Source organism: Sphaeramia orbicularis, chromosome 4 (assembly GCF_902148855.1).
Source record: "Sphaeramia orbicularis chromosome 4, fSphaOr1.1, whole genome shotgun sequence".
Classification (NCBI taxonomy): domain Eukaryota; kingdom Metazoa; phylum Chordata; class Actinopteri; order Kurtiformes; family Apogonidae; genus Sphaeramia; species Sphaeramia orbicularis.
This window is the reverse complement of record NC_043960.1, coordinates 25,169,195-25,188,048: the sequence shown is the minus strand read 5'-3', so window position 1 is coordinate 25,188,048 and position 18,854 is coordinate 25,169,195. Positions and strand designations below refer to the sequence as shown.

General features: G+C 37.1%; 1 protein-coding gene across 1 annotated transcript in view; it reads left to right on the top strand.

Moving 5' to 3' along the window:
- The window catches only part of nlgn1 (neuroligin 1), a 935,889-nt gene extending 917,329 nt beyond the window's left edge, over positions 1-18,560 (top strand). The window contains exons 9-11 of the mRNA XM_030132665.1: positions 5,168-5,324; positions 11,089-11,166; positions 15,699-18,560. Coding sequence (XP_029988525.1) covers positions 5,168-5,324; positions 11,089-11,166; positions 15,699-16,301 — 838 coding nt within the window. The 3' untranslated portion in view covers positions 16,302-18,560. The remainder of the gene's footprint in view (positions 1-5,167; positions 5,325-11,088; positions 11,167-15,698) is intronic.
- The last annotated feature ends 294 nt before the right edge of the window (positions 18,561-18,854 follow it).

Sequence of the window (18,854 nt, the reverse complement as noted above, 5' to 3'; positions counted from 1 at the left end):
AATCTATCTCCAAGCACATACAAGCCTGAATTTTGCATGGTCGAAAAGGAGTAGGAAGATGTTATTATTTTATTTTTCTTAAGAAGTTTTAGTTTTTTCAGGTTATTCCCATCTCTTTTGTTTGGATAGTTTATAAAAGTAAGTATTTGCATAATTTCATAGGATTTTTTGCACTAAAACAAAGACAAAAATTTGGAGTTGTCATTATTTATAGATTATTCTGTTATTATTTTACTGGAGATCAAATTGGGCTGAATGCGGCCCCTGAAAAAAAAAAAAAAAAAAAAAAAGAATTTGAGACTCATGCTCTACATGTTAATATGTAGAATTTTACAACATGGAAGTTCAGCCAAAGCAGCTCATATGTGCCATTGTACCGCAATCATTTGATCAACATGCAATTACTATGACAATGCAAAGATTATTTCATTTTAATTGTGTTTCTTTAATAATAAGCCTTCTTTTGACGATTGGCATTAGTAAATGGTTCTATCATGTTTTATGGACTGTACAGTGTAATTGGTATTCTATGCAGATACCCACTACATATCTTTGAACACAGTCTTAATTAATGGTTTTAGCCTGAAGAGTGACATTCTTGATGGGATTGAATTAAAATCCTTCTTTTTTTTTCTTCCTCACTGTCTCAAGTTGCCTTTCAGCATATAGTCATGGTGGTAATTGTTTTTTGCGAGCGTAATAGAAGGACATTGGCTTTTTCAGTGCACTGCCCAGCAGCCCTTAGGGGAAGAGAAAGGCACTAATGATGTACATATATAACCTCAAATTGACATGGAATGCTGGGCACCTGGGAGATTTATGCTACCAATTTGAATGGTTAAGCGTGTTCCTGATGAGTTCTGGCTGGCTCCATATGCCGCTCGCAGACAATGGGGCGCTCAGCAGCTCTGAATGGGCCCTGCAGATCACAAGACCGGCTCTGTTCTGCTCAGATTAAGTGGAAGTGGGTTTATTTAGCTCAGGACCTTATGCTGAATGTACTCTGTGAGATCCCCAGTATGTGATGAATATAAAGCAGGGGTTTACGTCGGTCATGATCTGCAGTTCAGCCTCATGTTATGATGACTTTATTTTAATGTTTACCAGGGGACGGGTTCACAGCAGGTGGGCTTCGGTCAGACTTGACGTACAGTACAGGTCTAAATGCGTTTTTCAACCTTGGGGTCGGCTGGAATTCAAATGGGGTCGCCTGAAATTTCTAGTAATTGATAAAAATAAAAGTAAAAGATTAATAATAAAAAAATATATGGTGAGTTGACAGACAATCCCAATCCATAAAAGACGTGACAAACTCTGCAGTTGAAACTGAAGCACTGTGGTACTGTTTATCTGTCAAATGTTCATTGTGGTCGGTTTCAGATGCTGCAGCTCTTTCGTAATTCATAGTTTGAGTTATTGTTTGTTCAGTATTAATTGTAAATCTAAGCTGGACTGACTGTACACATCCTGACCAAGGAAAATAAAATTCTCACTTTGTGCAGTAATCTACACCTGGGTTTTCTGCCACCGTCCATAATAATATACATTATATAGACCAGACCTGGGCATTGTAAGGTCTGGGGGCTACATGCGGCCCGACAGCTGACCCTAACTGGCCCACATGAGGTCATTGGCAAATTAAAAGTCAATGCAAATACAGGGGTTGGACAAAATAATGGAAACACATAACATTTTCCCATCAATCCATACAGCTAGAATTGTTAAAGAATGGCATGAGGAACATTCTAATGAAGTTGAGCATCTCGTATGGCCGGCACAGTCCCCAGACCTCAACATTATTGAGCATTTATGGTCAGTTTTAGAGATTCAAGTAAGACGTCGATTTCCACCGCCATCGTCTCTAAAAGAGTGGGAGGGTATTCTAACTGAAGAATGGCTTAAAATTCCTTTGGAAACAATTCACAAGTTGTATGAATCAATATCTCGGAGAATTGAGGCTGTAATTGCCGCAAAAGGCGGACCTACACCATATTAAATTATATTTTGTTGATTTTTTAAGGTGTTTCCATTATTTTGTCCAACCCCTGTAGATATCATCATAATAGACATAACTAATACAATGCCACTGCTTTTATTTTGAAGGATCTGCTAATTTACTGTTTTTTTTCACACATGCTTTCTGTACTTGCATAAGGCTTATGCACTGATTGGCTTGTTAGTCAGTTTCAGCTCATGAAGATGTCAGCTAACAGCAAAAAAAAAAAAAAAAGAACGATTGATTCCGAATGCAGAGTTTTTAACAAGACATGGACTTGAGAAAATTTTTTTACTGAAGTCAGAGGCAAAGAAAATGAAAAGGAACTGTGATATGCAAACAAACAAAGCTGGATACATTCATAGTTCTTCATGTGAAGTTAATGTGGAGCTGGTTTTGCACATTTTCAAAAGTCTTTTTGCGAATATTCATTAAATAGTTGTATTCTGTGCTCCACATTTTCATTTTACTATTGTATTGTTGCATTTGCTGTTTTTGTATTATAGTAATATATATATATATATATATATATATATATATAGAGAGAGAGAGAGAGAGAGAGAGAGAGATATTAAGGATAGCTGCAAGTGTATTGATCCGGCCCTTAACAACTGTCAAAGTTTCTCATGTGGCCCCATAGGAAACTTAATTGCGCACCCCTGATATAGACTAAATGTCATCTAAAATTAACCTTAATTTGCGTCATAGTATCGCAAACTATTACATGATCAAAAAAAATTCATTTTAGCAAAAGAATGCCTCCGTTTTGAATTCCTGATGTTAAAATGGGGTCACGAGCCAAAAAAGGTTGGAAACCACTGGACTAAAGGTTTATAGCAACACATTATATATGTAATAACACAAAGCAAAGAACTGGCATGACTATTCAGACTGAGGTTATATTGTAGTAGATCTTCTCTGTGTCTGATTTAGGATTGCATAAGGAAGTGGACCAGGTTAAAAATGAAAGGATCAGATTCCATATCCTCTTGAGACCCAGCAATGCATGTTTTTCCTCTGTAGGGAACAAGAATTTCACAGCTTTATTAAAAAAAAAAAAAAAAACAACTGCAAAGGACATTCCATATAAATAAATTAAAAAAAATTAAAATGCATATCTGAAAAAAATGTTGCATCATGCTGGTTCCAAACAAGATGAATATTTTATGTTTAAAAAAAAAAAAAATAGCCAAAACTTTTACTTTCCCAGGTCTCATGAGGTTAATATTCATAAATAAAACAGATCTGAGTTTGTACAGTGTGAGCATACTAGAGTCCGACCGATATGGGATTTTTTGGGCCGATGCCGATACCAATATTGGGGGAAAAAAAAAAAAAAAGCTGATATCCAATATATCGGCCTATATCCTATATTGGCTGATATATGAAATAAGAACATTGATCTACACAGGAAATCAAAATCTTATATTAGATTAATGTGGACAGTTGAATTGTGGTGGAGAGATGATCCTTTAGAGACAACAGATTATATTAATATACATATTTTATTCACTTAAAATAACAATACATACATGAATTGAGTGATATGTCCATTTAACAAGAAGTCATGACCACAGAAAATACAGCAGAGACAGTTGCATAAATCTTTTTTTTTTTTTTTTAATCTCACAAAGATATTTTACACAGCTCTAGAACATACCCTTCCATATGTGGTTCTGGGTCACATATAGCTTTGATTCTTTCCAATATTGCCTCAGTTAGATCAAAATTTGTGCATCTTGAATTGCCTTGTTGCTGAAGTGTGCTATACAAATAAAGTTGCCTTGCCTTGCCTTACACTTAAACATGTTACTCTAGATCAGGTTTATTAAGAACAACAATGTTACATTAATGGCATGAATTGCAGTGTATGGGATGATGCATACATGTCCACTGTGTTGGCTGATATGGAACTAAAACAACAAAATCCATGAATACAGAAGAGAACAGCTGCATGAATTATGAGAACCTTAATCAAATTTTTTTCCTGAGTGTTTTTATTCCTCTTTAGGCATGAAAAAAACAATGCGATTGAAAAATTTCTTCTGAAAAATAAATAAAAAAGAATAAAATAAATAAAATAAAAATAGTTAAAAAAAAATAAATAATAATAATAATAATGAAAAAAAAAATTCTTATGAGCGTATTTTTCATGAAGTTTCAAAAATGTCCACCCAGCTGGACACCACACGTTTAATTTTTGACGCACAGAAACATGTATTTACTGATAAATTGTGTGAAAACTATGTGATTCTGGGGGTTTATGCTCAGGAGAGATCTACATAATGTTACCAATTCATGCCAGAAAAGATATGTAGTGTCTTAAAACTTTAATCAAGATAAGTGTAAAAAAAAAAAAAAAAAAAAACAAGAAAAGAACAACAAAATCCATGAATATACAAGAGAACAGCTGTAGAATAGCTGTCCACTGGAGTGACCACTGTGCATGAAAGGGTTAAACTCCTGCAGGAGAACATACCCTGCGGTGCTCTAGAAGTAGCTGTAGATCCTTATATCGTAAGTTACGAAACATGTGTTTTATGTAAATTATTAGCACTGTTGAGCTGCATCTTCTCCCAAACCTATTTTGTAACTGGAGGCTCATTTTATGTATAAGATATATATATATATAAATAGGCTCACTTACCATAAAACATCCATAATTTAGAAGCTTAGGGATAATAATTTTTTAGCATTTGGAAAACACATCTCTTAAATTAGGGAAACTTTGGAGTTTATTAGGTATCTTTAGACCTTTTTACTCAATCAGCATCTTTAGAAAACCAATCATCTGTGAGCAATAACACCCCTTTTGACCTTTTTTTGATTTTATCAGGTGTGATATCTCAGACACAGTTGATTAAAATTTGATGAAACCTTGGGGCTGCATCTCACCACTACTACCTAGTATTTTCATAATTACACTGATTAGCCCGAGGGAGATGCTACACTTAGGTCAAGATTAAAATTTTAATAAGCAGACAGTCATGTCCCAAAAGATCTACTCCATATTTAGTTGTACTTTAGCTCTTTCTGTTCCCTAGTGACTACTCGGTAACCCCGGTATCACCGCCTGGCCAGGACAGACGACTGCATCGTCATGGGAACTGTTGTGTCGTTTTAAAGATTCTGCCATACAAACGTTTGTGCATGTCTTCCTGTTTCTCCCAGGGACCCAAACCAGCCAGTCCCCCAGGACACCAAGTTCATCCACACCAAACCCAACCGCTTTGAGGAGGTGGCGTGGACCCGGTACAACCAGAAGGACCAGCTGTACCTGCACATCGGACTCAAACCCCGGGTCAAAGAGCACTATCGCGCCAACAAGGTACACTTAGATGTTCTGAACCTTTATTTAACACTGATGATAGTCATACTGGAGTTAAATGAGCCCATAGGGACCCCTCAGGCGGTGTTTGTCATTTTTATATTTACCCCACCCCCCGAAGGGCAGGAAGGGGTGTTGTTTTTGGTTCAGTTTGTTTGTTTCTTTCTTTCATTGTTAGCACTCTAGCAGTAAAACATTGGTTGAATTCCTACTAAATTTGGTTTATAGATTGCCAGTGACCCAGAACAGATGTCATTATATTTTGGGAAATGGGTCAAAGTTCAAATTTTTAATGTTTTTTTTGTTTTTTTCCCATTTACTTATAATGGGCGAAATTTCACATGTCTGTATCAGCAAAACTATTGGTTGAATTCATACCAAATTTGGTTTATAGATTGCCAGTGACCCAGAATAGATCTGGTTACATTTTGGGAACAGTAGGTCAAAGTTAAAATTTTTAATGAATTTTTAAAATCTTTTTTTTTCCCATTCACTTATAATGAACGAAATTTCACATCTGTAGCAGCAAAACTATTGATTGAATTCATACCAAATTTGGTTTATACATTGACGGGGACCCAGAATAGATGTCATTATATTTTGGGAAACGGGTCAAAGTTCAAATTTTTCATGATTTTTTTTTTTTTTTTTTGTCCCATATATTTATAATGGGCAAAATTTCACATGTCTGTAGCAGCAAAACTATTGGTTGAATTCATACCAAATTTGGTTTATAGATTGCCAGTGACCCACAATAGATCTGATTACATTTTGGGAACAGTAGGTCAAAGTTACAATTTTTAATGAATTTTTAAAATCTTTTTTTTTTTCCCATTCACTTATAATGAATGAAATTTAACATGTCTGTAGCAGCAAAACTATTGATTGAATTCATACCAAATTGGGTTTATACATTGACAGGGACCCAAAATAGATGTCATTATATTTTGGGAAACATAGGTCAAAGTTCAAACTTTTTTATGTTTTTTTGTTTTTTTCCCATTTACTTATAATGGGCGAAATTTCACATGTCTGTATCAGCAAAACGATTGGTTGAATTCATACCAAATTTGGGTTATAGATTGCCAGTGACCAACAATAGATGTGGTTAAATTTTATGAAAAAGTTGGTCAAAGCTGTAATTTTTTATGAATTTTTTAAAATATTTTGTCTTCTCCTATTTACTTCTAATGGGCCACATTTCAAATGTCTCTAAAAACATCAATTTTGTTTCAATTTACTTCAGACTTGGCACATATATAGAGGCAACTGATATGCTGACATCAGCACATGCATAGACGTGACGACATCAGCTTAATTGATGCCAAAATAAGCTACAGTACGTGTGAGGGGCGGGGTTTGTTGAGCCTGGCACCACTTGTTTGATTTTGTGATTTTTCTGCTGTTACAGTTCATGACTTGAATTTCTGCAAGAATGTTTCTTTCTTGGCATATTTTTCCACCTAATATCAGTTACTCTTACAGGTCTATTTGGTACTTTTATCCACTATTAGACCCGGTTTTTTCACCGTTTGGGAACCCTTGAGCCAGAAATGTACACACTGAAACTCCACTTTATAACTCTGAAATTTATTAAACATTTCATTCATTTCATTTTATTCATTCATTCCAATCTAAATGATTGGAAAAGAGCAGGATGAAGAAAACGTATAATACCTGCCCCTTTCTTCAAACATCTGCTTACATCAGATACGTTGCCATTATAGTTATTACAGCAAACAGTTTATCTAATAGTCAATGCAAATAAAATAAATCCAACATCCATAAGTTGAATTATGTCATTACATGCTTTTATAAAGATTCTCTATTCTTTCCCTATACAACCTCTTAAACTGAAAAATATTTGTACAGCTCTTCTCTTCCACTGCCAAATAATTCCACATCCTGACACCCACAACAGAAATACACATTTTCTTCACGTTAGTCCGCACCCTTTGCTATTTAGCAGCAAAGGGTGCGGCATTTCTTAGTTAAGAGCAGAGCCGAGGTGGTTTAAGAGATTTAAGCAGGAAAATAAGATATGTACAGAAATGATTTCATAGCAGTTTTTGTTGTGCATGTACATTTTTGGCTTCAGGGTCCTCAGAAGGTACTAAATTAGGGGGATTTACAAGTGTTAATACATTTCAGAGCATGATGTCTCTAGGTTTGTGACATTTTTCCCAGTAAGACATTATTATTAATATTTTAACTCAACATATAAAATCACCCCCGGTCTTTCAGTGATTCACCCAAATTCAACCCTCCACCACCACCACCACCATCTTGTCGACTGGCTGGAGTAGAGCTGTGTGAATCAGTCCATGACATTTTTTTCCATTTACAGAGCTGGGATTGGGTACACATAGAGGTGAAGCTTATAAATAGGCAACAGCTCAGGGTCCTGGGGTGTTATGGGGCCCACCTGAGGGCCAAAAAAACACAGTCTTTCTCATATGGCTTTATTCAGGGATCATTTTTCTAAGAATATTATTCATTTGCTGAACATGGTGAGGAAATGTTTATCACACTTTTAACAACACTGGAGCCACCATTACTTAATATATTATCCTTGAAAAACTTGATATGCCCCTCATATTCTCATATAGACACACACTTCCCTTTTAACAAATGTGGGTGCGTCTATAAAACTGGTCCCTAAAAACAGGACACGGATGATGTAGACTAATGTTTTTAAGCAAGTTTGGAAGCACTTTAAGTCTATTTTAAAAATAACTAGAAGCACTCGGAGAGCGCAGACCTCCGCCAAGGCTGATCAGTGGCCCCCCCCCGTGGGCCCCCCCACCCCCGATCACCACCAAAATTGAATCATTTCTTCCTTATCCCATTTCCAACAAACCCTGAAAATTTCATCCAAATCTGTCCATAACTTTTTGAGTTATGTTGCACACTAACGATCAGTGGCCCCCCCTCATGGGCCCCCCACCCCCAATCACCACCAAAATTGAATCATTTCTTCCTTATCCCATTTCCAACAAACCCTGAAAATTTCATCCAAATCTGTCCATAACTTTTTGAGTTATGTTGCACACTAACGATCAGTGGCCCCCCCTCGTGGGCCCCCCCACCCCCAATCACCACCAAAATTGAATCATTTCTTCCTTATCCCATTTCCAACAAACCCTGAAAATTTCATCCAAATCTGTCCATAACTTTTTGAGTTATGTTGCACACTAACGGACAGACAAACAAACAAACAGACAGACAAACAAACAAACCCTGGCAAAAACATAACCTCCTTGGCGGAGGTAAATATTGACTGAGATAAAAGAAAAACTATTTTTCAGATAAAACACATTTTTATATTATTTTTATTGCTACAAAAATCCACATGTAACATGGTAAAAAGGACACAAAAATTATGCGCTACTATTTTTTGGAATATATTTTTATTCTCTCACAGGTACATTTTGGGAATCAAACTAATTATAAAAGGCAGAGTGTTTCACAAAAATGGCCACTGTTGCAAAATCACTTTGTTTTTAAATGACCAGGTTCTGCATGTAACGCCAGTGGACACGATGGGTTACACACAAAACCTGGAATGAGACTGAGATTTATGAAAAACCTGCATGTCTGGATTAGAAAAACAACTAGGATCAACACATTTAACACAGTGTCTTTATTTATAGCTGTATAAATACACCTTTAGATTTAGCGGCAGGCTTTACCCAAGTGTAATATGGGTACTGGACACATACCAGTGACAATACCTCAAATAAGGATATATATTTAACATATATCCTCAATGTCCATTCAGGGTGAAAGTGCAATATATATTTATTTCTACCATTTCTTGGCTGGTTGACATGCTTGTTTTTATTCTGTATATTTACACTTTTATATCTTATAAACTGTTTTGCACTACACACCACAAGAGAGTTGTCTCTTTTAATTTTGTTGTACATATGTATAATGACAAGAAAGACATTCTATTCTATTCTATTCTATTTGATGATTTAAAGCAGGGGTGTCAAACATGCGGCCCAGGGGCCAAATGTGGCCCGCCAAAGGGTCCAGTTCGGCCCCTGGGATGTTTTTGCCAAGTGCAAAAATTCCACAGTCTTGAATTGAATCAAGCAAAAACAAAATTAGCTTGAATTAAGGAAAAAATCTTGAATTAAGCCAAAAAAAATATCTTCAATTAAGTAAAAAAAAATCTTCAATTAAGCCAAAAAAATCTCAAATTTAGCAAAAAATCTTGAATTAAGCCAAAAAAAAATCTTCAATTAAGTAAAAAAAAATCTTGAATTAAGCCCAAAAAAATCTAGAATTAACAACTTAATTTTTTCCCTTTGTTTTAGTACAAAAAATAACATTAAATTATGAAAATATTTACATTTACAAACTATTCTGAAACAATTAAATGTGAATAACCTGAACAAATATGAACAACCTGAAATGTCTAAAGAAAATTAAGCACAGTTTTAACAATTTTCTGGCTGTTACAAAGTTTTTAGTCTCTTTGTAAATCTGATCCATAATGCACATGTAGAAATGATAAGTTGAGGAATAATATTATTAAAATTGCGTTAAATTTTCTTACGTTTTTTAATTTAAATTTCATTTTTTTTCTTTTTTTTTTTTTTGGGATAGTTTATAAAAGTAAGTATTTTCATAATTTAATGTTTTTTTTTTTTTTTTACACTAAAACAAAGACAAAAATTTGGAGTTGTCATTATTTATAGGTTATTATGTTATTATTTTACTGGTCCGGCCCACTGCAGATCAAATTTAGCTGAATATGGCCCCTGAACTAAAATGAGTTTGACACCCCTGATTTAAAGCAATGTTTTCAAAATAAAATGCACTGACACCTAGGTAGCTTTTCCTGTCCTGATTTGGGTCCTTTTTTTGGCCCCAATATTTTATCAAAAATCCATTAATATTGGGATGGCTCAGAGCACGAGTATAATTTTTTTTTTTTTTTTTTTGCATTTATCTGAGGTCATCATTAGGTACTTCCTGGGGGGGAAATAGGTCTAATTTTTTCTTTTATTATTGGGTCTAAATAGCTGGAAAGGTACCAGATACCAAAATGAACCCAGTTTCACCAATCACCAATTATTTCTCAGCATTTTTAAAACATGAATTGTGAAGACATGTGTAAGTCTAAATGAAATCCTCTCATAATTGTTTATAATATATCTTTAATGATTCTTGACAGGAGAATTCTACCCATTTCTTATGTCACATATGCTACTGCTTCTTAAGTCTTCACAGAGGGATTCGGTAGGTAAAATAAAATGCCAAAAAATAAAACAAGTTCCCATTTTTTTTGGCACAAAAATCCAATTAAATGAGAATGCCAAGAAAATGTTGACGAATCCCCCCCGCCTTCTTTTGTTGGTTAGATGTACAGTATGTTGGGCTGGGAAAAAAATAAACAGAAGCTAAATTTAAAAAGACGACAAATATCACACAAGCAACTTATTGCAGCGTAGATTGGACATTGTACATTCCACATTCCACATGGATTGCCAAAACATTTTTTTTTTTTCCAGGCAATTGCGTTGGCACCAGATTGAAATTGCTATGTTCACTTCTGCCAAAATTAACCTTACTAACAGAGAGAAGGGAATCCAGATCAACGGGACTAAATAGCGCACCTATGAAAACACCCCGACTTGTTCCAGATTAAAGTTATTTTGAACCGCGAGGACACGCACAAAAACCACTCAGTCCTTGTCTGTTCTTTGCCTTTTTACTTTGCTGTGATTCATACTTTGTCTCCTCTCCTCAGGTCAACTTGTGGTTGGAGCTGGTTCCTCATCTGCACAGCCTCAATGAGGTCACCCAGCTCATCCCCACTACCACCAAGGTTGGTACTAAATCATCTAGCTCTCATGCCGCTACTAAAACTTAACAACCTGAGTCATTCGCTTCTGAGCAAAGCTTTGGATTGAAGCCAGGCAACTTTAAACAGATTGTACGTTGACCCGGAAATAGTCTGATCCTGTCCTCATGTGGGTTTTGCGCGCTCGGACTTTTGTGATTAGACAGGCTATGTCAAGTATTTAACACGTGCAAACATCTATTTCGTGAGCCAAAAGCAATCATTTACATCAACTTTATAAGCAAACGCCTTTCTGTCTGTTAGGTGGAAATGAAAACAGATCTGAGCTGTTGCCAAACTAAACATTAAAGGAAGTTATGCTAATTGTAACCTCCTCTCTGTCTGACAAGTAATTAGAATCATGCTTCAAATTCAGTCATGACATACAGGGTGGGGAAGCAAAATTTACAATGAACATTTAGTTGTTTTTTTCTCAGCAGGTACTACATCAATTGTTTTGAAACCAAACATATATTGATGTCATAATCATACCTAACACTATTATCCATACCTTTTCAGAAACTTTTGCCCATATGAGTAATCAGGAAAGCAAACGTCAAAGAGTGTGTGATTTGCCGAATGCACTCGTCACACCAAAGGAGATTTCAAAAATAGTTGGAGTGTCCATAAAGAGTGTTTATAATGGAAAGAAGAGAATGACTATGAGCAAAACTATTACGAGAAAGTCTGGAAGTGGAGGAAGCAACAAAAAAACGTACCGAAGCTTTTATTAAAGCTCTCAAATCCAAAATCATGAAGGATCCAACCCAATCCATGAGAAAAATGGCATTTGAACTTAATAGACAACAAGACCGTTAGAAATGCAGTAAAATATGATTTGAAGATTTAAATTCTCATGACTTTCATTAAACTAATTGGTCATACACTGTCTTTCAATCTCTGCCTCAAAATATTGTAAATTTTGCATCCCCACCCTGTATTTTTCATAAGTCTCCAAGCTAGTACACATGAGCTATCCCTGTGAGATAAAATAAAATTTAGAAGTCACGATCTTAACCCAATTGGACTTGATTAAGAGCCACCAGACAACACCAGCGATGGTTGTTTTTCCAAGCACTAAAATTCACCTATGTTTACGACACTGACCTTTTGTACCCACAATAATGGTCTCTCTCAGAGGCCAAGACTGAAGTAGTGCTTTGACGTTATTATGCCGTAAAAGCTCTATGGGCAGAACTTAGACAGACAGCAGCGAGCCGAACACACCCACGAGCTCCCATTTAATTCTACGAGAGACTGCGAGTAGCTCACATCAGTTTTTACAAAGGTTCTTTTGAGTCATTTTTAACTGCTTAATTGATTGCGTTTGTACTTTTGTATGTGATCTTGTTGGTTTTTTTGTCAATTGGTATTATGGTAAAAAATAATAATGATATAGGGTGCACATGAGGTCGTAGTAGACTGGGGGGCAGCGTTTAGCCAAAAACACACACACAAATACATGTACAATTTTCATTCATTTTATTTTATTCCTTTATTTCGAGCGAACAAGCATTTACAACACAAATAACCTGCATACAATGAAAGTAATCAACAAAATACATCCAGGTACAATGCTTCAATACATTCATTTTATGCTCAAAAAGTAGTGAGAATAAGAAAACTTATTTAACCCTTTCATGCATGAATCATGCGAACCTTAATCAAGAAATTTTTTTTTTTCTTGAGTGTTTTTATTTCTCTTAAGGCATGAAAAAAAAAAAAAAAAAAAAAAAAAAATAATAATAATAATAATAATAAACCTGTTTTTCATGGAGTTACGAAAATGTCCACTCAACTAAAGAAGCAAAGAAACATGTATTTACTGATATACTGTGTGAAAACTATGAAATAAAAACATGTTTAATGCTGCTAATCTGATATTTTCTCACATTTTAATATACCTTTAATATACCTGCATGGAGATAATATGCAAAAAAAAACAAAAAAAACAAAAAAAACGTTTTGTTAAAAAAAAAAAAAAAAACAGTTAATTGCAGTCCAATAACAAATAGCATTTTGTTTTACACTCAAACATGTTAGTGCAGATCAAGTTTATCTAGAACAGAAAATTTACAGTAATGGTATGAATTACAGTGTATGGGATGATGCATAAGCGTATCCACTGTATTGGCTGATGTGGAACTAAACCAACAAAATCCATAAATATACAAGAGAACAACACCTTTGAACAGCTGTCCACTGTATTGACCACTATGCATGAAAGGGTTAATCCCACCCCCATTTCTCATCAATAACTTAACATACTTTCAAGTATTCACTCTTGTCTTTAAACTTCAAACCAGGACAATGAATAAATAGGCCTATACCAGATTATAATACAATTATTCACAGTATTTACATTATTTCACCTACATAAGTATGAAAAATAGTTCTCACGGCAGTCATCTTTCTGTGATTGTATGTAAAAATTGCCTGTTTTGACTGTCGTCTATCTGGAGTGACCTACCTATATTCATTTCAATGCAATTAAAATCTTGTAATAACAATATTTCACACAGCTACTCATTTACACAGCCAAATAGTAGCAGCTGCACATAAATCTGTACTGTTTGCAAAATGTTCAGATAAACACAAAGTTTAAATCTGATGCACATGAAACGAAAAATATTCACAAAACTGCTGCAAAAGGGTAAAATTCACCACAAATTTGACTTGCATGGATGTTAAAGGAGTAATATTTTACTTTTTTAAATGGAATTATGCATTTTAAAACATTTCCCTGTGGTCTACATAAACTGTAAATGCTATGCATGGGGCTGAATTCTTCATTAATTAAACTCCACAGGTTCATCTTCAACCCTATTTCTGAGTAATGACACCGGAAAGGTCATTTTGAGCGCTGGCCCTTTAAATTCAAATGAGCCACTTCACGCCCCACCCCCTCCAGGTTGTTGGCTGTGCAGCTCTGTCCCGTTTTTAGCCACTTGTGTTTGTTAATGCAACCAACAACTGAACATTTTAGGTAATTGGCTCAAAGTTTGGACATATTTTCAGTTTTTACAACAACTATATGGAGCCATTCTAGAGCCAGATGTTTTGTATATGAAAAAATAACATTTTAAACTGAAAATTTAAGTTGTGATCTTGAATTTTGAAAAATACAACAATGTATTCAAATTAAAAATAAGCGTATGAAAAGTTTTTTTCATGTTAAATATAATTTTGATTCACTTCGGTAATTCTTTTGAATAGATCATTTATTTTCATTTTTCACTTTCATATATATTTTAATATTTGAGGTTTTATTTTAAACAGTTTCATGCTTTATCTTTTCAGATTCAGATCTTATTTTTTACAGTTTCAAATCAGATTTTTTAACTTTCAGATCTTTTTTCGCTTTTTTCAGACTCAACACTTTATATACGCTATATTCACGCCACTGGTTGTGAAAAAACTGACGCCAGTGACAAACTTACATTTAAAAAGCTGTTTTAGACAGTACTGAGCACCATTTGCGGTATAAGCGTGATAAATTATGCCAGATTGTGCAGATAAACAGCCACACATTAAATACATGATATTTCCGATTTCCACATAGCACAGCGAAGGCAAGTCAGTTTGTGGTTAATTTCCTGCTCCACACACTTGAATAGATTGTTGTATTTTTCAAAATTCAAGGTAAAACCTTAATTTTTCAGTTTCAAATTTTATTTTTTCATATACAAAACTTATGGCTCCAAATTGGCTCCATATTCATGTTTTATTTACAGTGCAAGAAATGAACAAGTAATTTCATAGTGGTTTCTCTCTCGATTAACTGAACTCTGTCAGTGAAGGAGTAGATCTCAAACTAGCTGTCAAATGGGATTCAGCCTTTCGACTGATCCTCCAATCAGCACGTGGAATCCCGGCGTCCAGTCCGGCCGAGCTCCACCCACAGCTCCATTCACCCCTAGAGACGCTGAGCGTCCGGGGGCGGGACAACATCGTGCCATTAATCTAATTACCGTCCAGTTTTGAAGCAATGAAAAAAACTGTTCCACTCAGTCCCATTGAAGTGCATGGACACTGAGCATCCACGGGCAAATGCACTGAGCAGAGATCATATGAGAAAACAACGCAACAGGAATGTATGAGAAGTGAACAACATCGAGTCTGTTGATTTGTGATAAAGCTGATTCTGAACGAACTCGTCTGTGAGATGAATGTGTTCTAACACATTTGTAGTCAATGAAATGTCAACACAACCGAACATATTTAACCATTTAATTTTGGTCATTTTAGGGGAAGCCGAGCTTCCCTTGCAGTCTATGAGAAATCGCCTCTGCTTCAGTGTAATTTTTACATTTGACAAATTCATCCCAGGGGCCGGATTGGACCCTTTGGTGGGCCAGTTTTGGCCCCTGGGCCGTGTGTTTGCCACCTGTGATCTAAAGTATAAAATAAGTCATAAAAGGTAAAAAAGCAGCCACATTAAGGCTTATGAAGTCAGTACCCAGAGACTTTGAACTGCTCTTATTCCCTTTACTTATAAATGTATTTCCTGTCTACAGATCCCCCCTCCAGAGGCTACAAATCGCACCCCGAAGACAAAGGTTCTGGTGACCAAGCGCCCCAACCCGACTCCATTCCCCACTGAGACCCAGGACAGCCAGAACCAGCCTCACCTGGTGGACCAGCGGGACTACTCCACTGAGCTGTCTGTGACCATCGCTGTGGGAGCCTCCCTGCTTTTCCTCAACATCCTGGCCTTTGCCGCTCTTTACTACAAAAAGGACAAGCGCCGGCATGACGTCCACAGGCGCTGCAGCCCTCAGCGAAGCGCCGCCAACGACCTGGCCCACACCCAGGAGGAGGAGATCATGTCCCTGCAGATGAAGCAACACTCGGACCTGGACCGAGACTGCAGAGGGGTGGGCGACTCCCTGCACCCGCACGACGTGGTGCTGAGGACTGCCTGCCCACCGGACTACACTCTGGCCATGAGGCGCTCGCCGGACGACATTCCGCTCATGACGCCAAACACCATAACCATGATTCCCAGCACCATGGGGGGGCTCACCTCTCTCCACTCTTTTAACACCTTCCCCAGCAGCGGGCAGAATAACACCCTGCCCCACCCACACCCACACTCACACTCCACCACCCGGGTATAGCCCTGTGGACGCACCCACACAGGCAGGACTCTGATAGCCGAGGCAAGAGCTAACGCCACTGCTGCTGCAGAGACTTAAGGCCGACATGCTGACATACACAGATGTGTCCGCAGCAGAAACGCCAGCCTGGAGTTGCCAGAGACCCATGGAATTCCACTGGGATTGTATGATACCCTGTTAATACCTGAGGGAATATTTGTGGGACTTGGACCAGAGGGGGGGAAAAAAAAAAAAAAAAAAAAAGAATTATTATGTTTTTTTGTAGAAAAATAAGAGACGTGAAGAAAAAAAGTACAAATAAGGAGCTAAAGAAAAACAGCCTCACAAGCTAAAACAAAGAGGAATATGTTTTTTTTTTTATTATTATTATTTTTTGTTCTGATATTGCTGCAAAACAAGGTACAGTAAACTACTTTTTCTTTCTAGTGACAGATATTGCCTTCGGGATCTTTTGACAAACGACTGCTTGACAGTATTATCTGGAAGCTGAACAGAGCATCAGACACGCCTCGGAGGTGAGAAGAGGGGAGCACTTTGTAAAAGAAAGAAAACATATTGTTTTCCTGTGGCATCACACTGCAGATTACTCTTGTGTGGGGGGCACAGAGGAAATGCCACACAAACCAATTTAGGCATGTATTAACTTCATAAATGGAGGCTATGTAAGATAAAACATTTTGTGGGGAGGATCAAAGAAAGGATGGAAAACTTCAAGGAAAGAACGGAAACCCTGTATGCACAATGGAAACCTTTTGGGGAAAAAAAAATACTTCACAGAAACTTTTCATCCATTTATTTTTGAGGATCAGGAACAATTTTATTGTATAGAACCTATTTACATATCTAGATCTGTACACTAAGCACCAAGGCTGTTTAAGCCCTCTTCTCTTTGGGGGGGGCGTCTATACTGCAAATCTGCCAGCAGGACTGAACAAGAACAAGTGGAGACCCACCTACTGGCTTTCCTGCAGTTCCAACTTCAACACAGAGAGCTGGGGGACAAAAAGGAAAATTGGATATTTTAGCACGATGCGCATGACAATTTATCTGCTTGATGGCTGCTCTGCTGATTATGTCATTATTAAGAATAATTTTCACCCTCTCCCTTGCATTGGAGCAATTTCAGATGGATTTCCTGATTGGATTTACAGGAAAACACACGCCCAAACAGGACCATGGGAAATGCCGTTCCAGGCTGTGGAAGTCGGAGGGTCGGGACACAGAGGGGGAAAGGCTGGGGGATATGGTCAAATTTCTTGCATAACATAATATAGCTTGAGTGGAGCGGGGCATATAAGGACTAGTTTTGTACTCTGTGTGTTGGTACTACTTTTTGATAGTGGTTAAATCACATTACACTGTATCAATCAAACTCATTGTACCTTCAGTTGAGATCAATGTTCTATGCTATTCTACCTATTGGACCACTTTACCGTATAGAAGTGATTACCTGCACTGTTTATTCCATTTCCCTTTTTTATTTTTTTTTATTTTTATTTTTTTTCCTCTTTCTTTTCTTTTTGAAGTGGCAGGTGCGCTGACTGAAGAGACGATACCCATGTGTATGAAAAACTGAAGAGCGAACGTTGTGGGGAAAATGTGAGAGAATCTCTGAGCTATGTAGCGTTTCTTTTTCCTTTTTTCCCAGCCGGAAAGACGTGTTTAATGATGAATGCCAGTAGATGACTAATAGAAGTCGGAGGTCAAGCACAGACAGATCACATGCGGTTAGAACCCCATGTTCTGCGTGGAAATGCACAGCAGGTGGACGGGAGACGGAGCCAGGTCAGGGGAGGTCGGATCCCGGGATGCACATTTCATCTAGTTTCAGTCGTTAGTTAAGCTTTTAGAGATACTGTATAGCGTTACGGGAAGGAAAAAGGAAGGCATCCCATAGCAGCTGAGACCCAGTCACTGATCTTTACCTCACATTCAAGAGCTCAAGTACTATAGTCTCTTTTTTTTTTTTTTTTTTTTTTGGCCTGCTAAACAGACTCTATGTTACACTGATATGTCAGGCCAGGCTGTTTAGCAAAATGCCCCCCCCCCCCCCCCCCCCCCCCCCCCCCCCCCCCCCTCCTCCCTTCAGTTTTCTGTCTCCTGCAAAGTTGTCTGCCATCGCTAACATCTTTAGGTCAGCAAAGCCTCAGCAGATAACAATGTTAGCCACCAGAGTAAGGGATGTGTCACACCGCAAAGCTGACTGCAGTCGCATCCGTAAGAGGTTGGAGTCACCGCAGGGGTAAAGTGGTGATCTTCAAATAAAAAAAAAAAAAAAAAAAAAAAAAAAAAAAAAGCCAGACAGAGGAATACCCAGGATGGCAAGCCCTATTGTGCTCAGATATATAAATGTGTACGCTAACGCAGGGATGCTCCTCGGTAAGCTGAAACGCTTGTCTCCCTGTTTTCTCTTCAGTAAAAGTGAGGATGTGTGGAGGCCTCTGTTGTGAGAATACATTCTGCCACTTTCAGCTCAGCTCTCAGGCGCTGTGCAGTCATTCAAAATAATGAGTGCAGACTACTGTTACCCCATATAACACTGCAGCACACAAG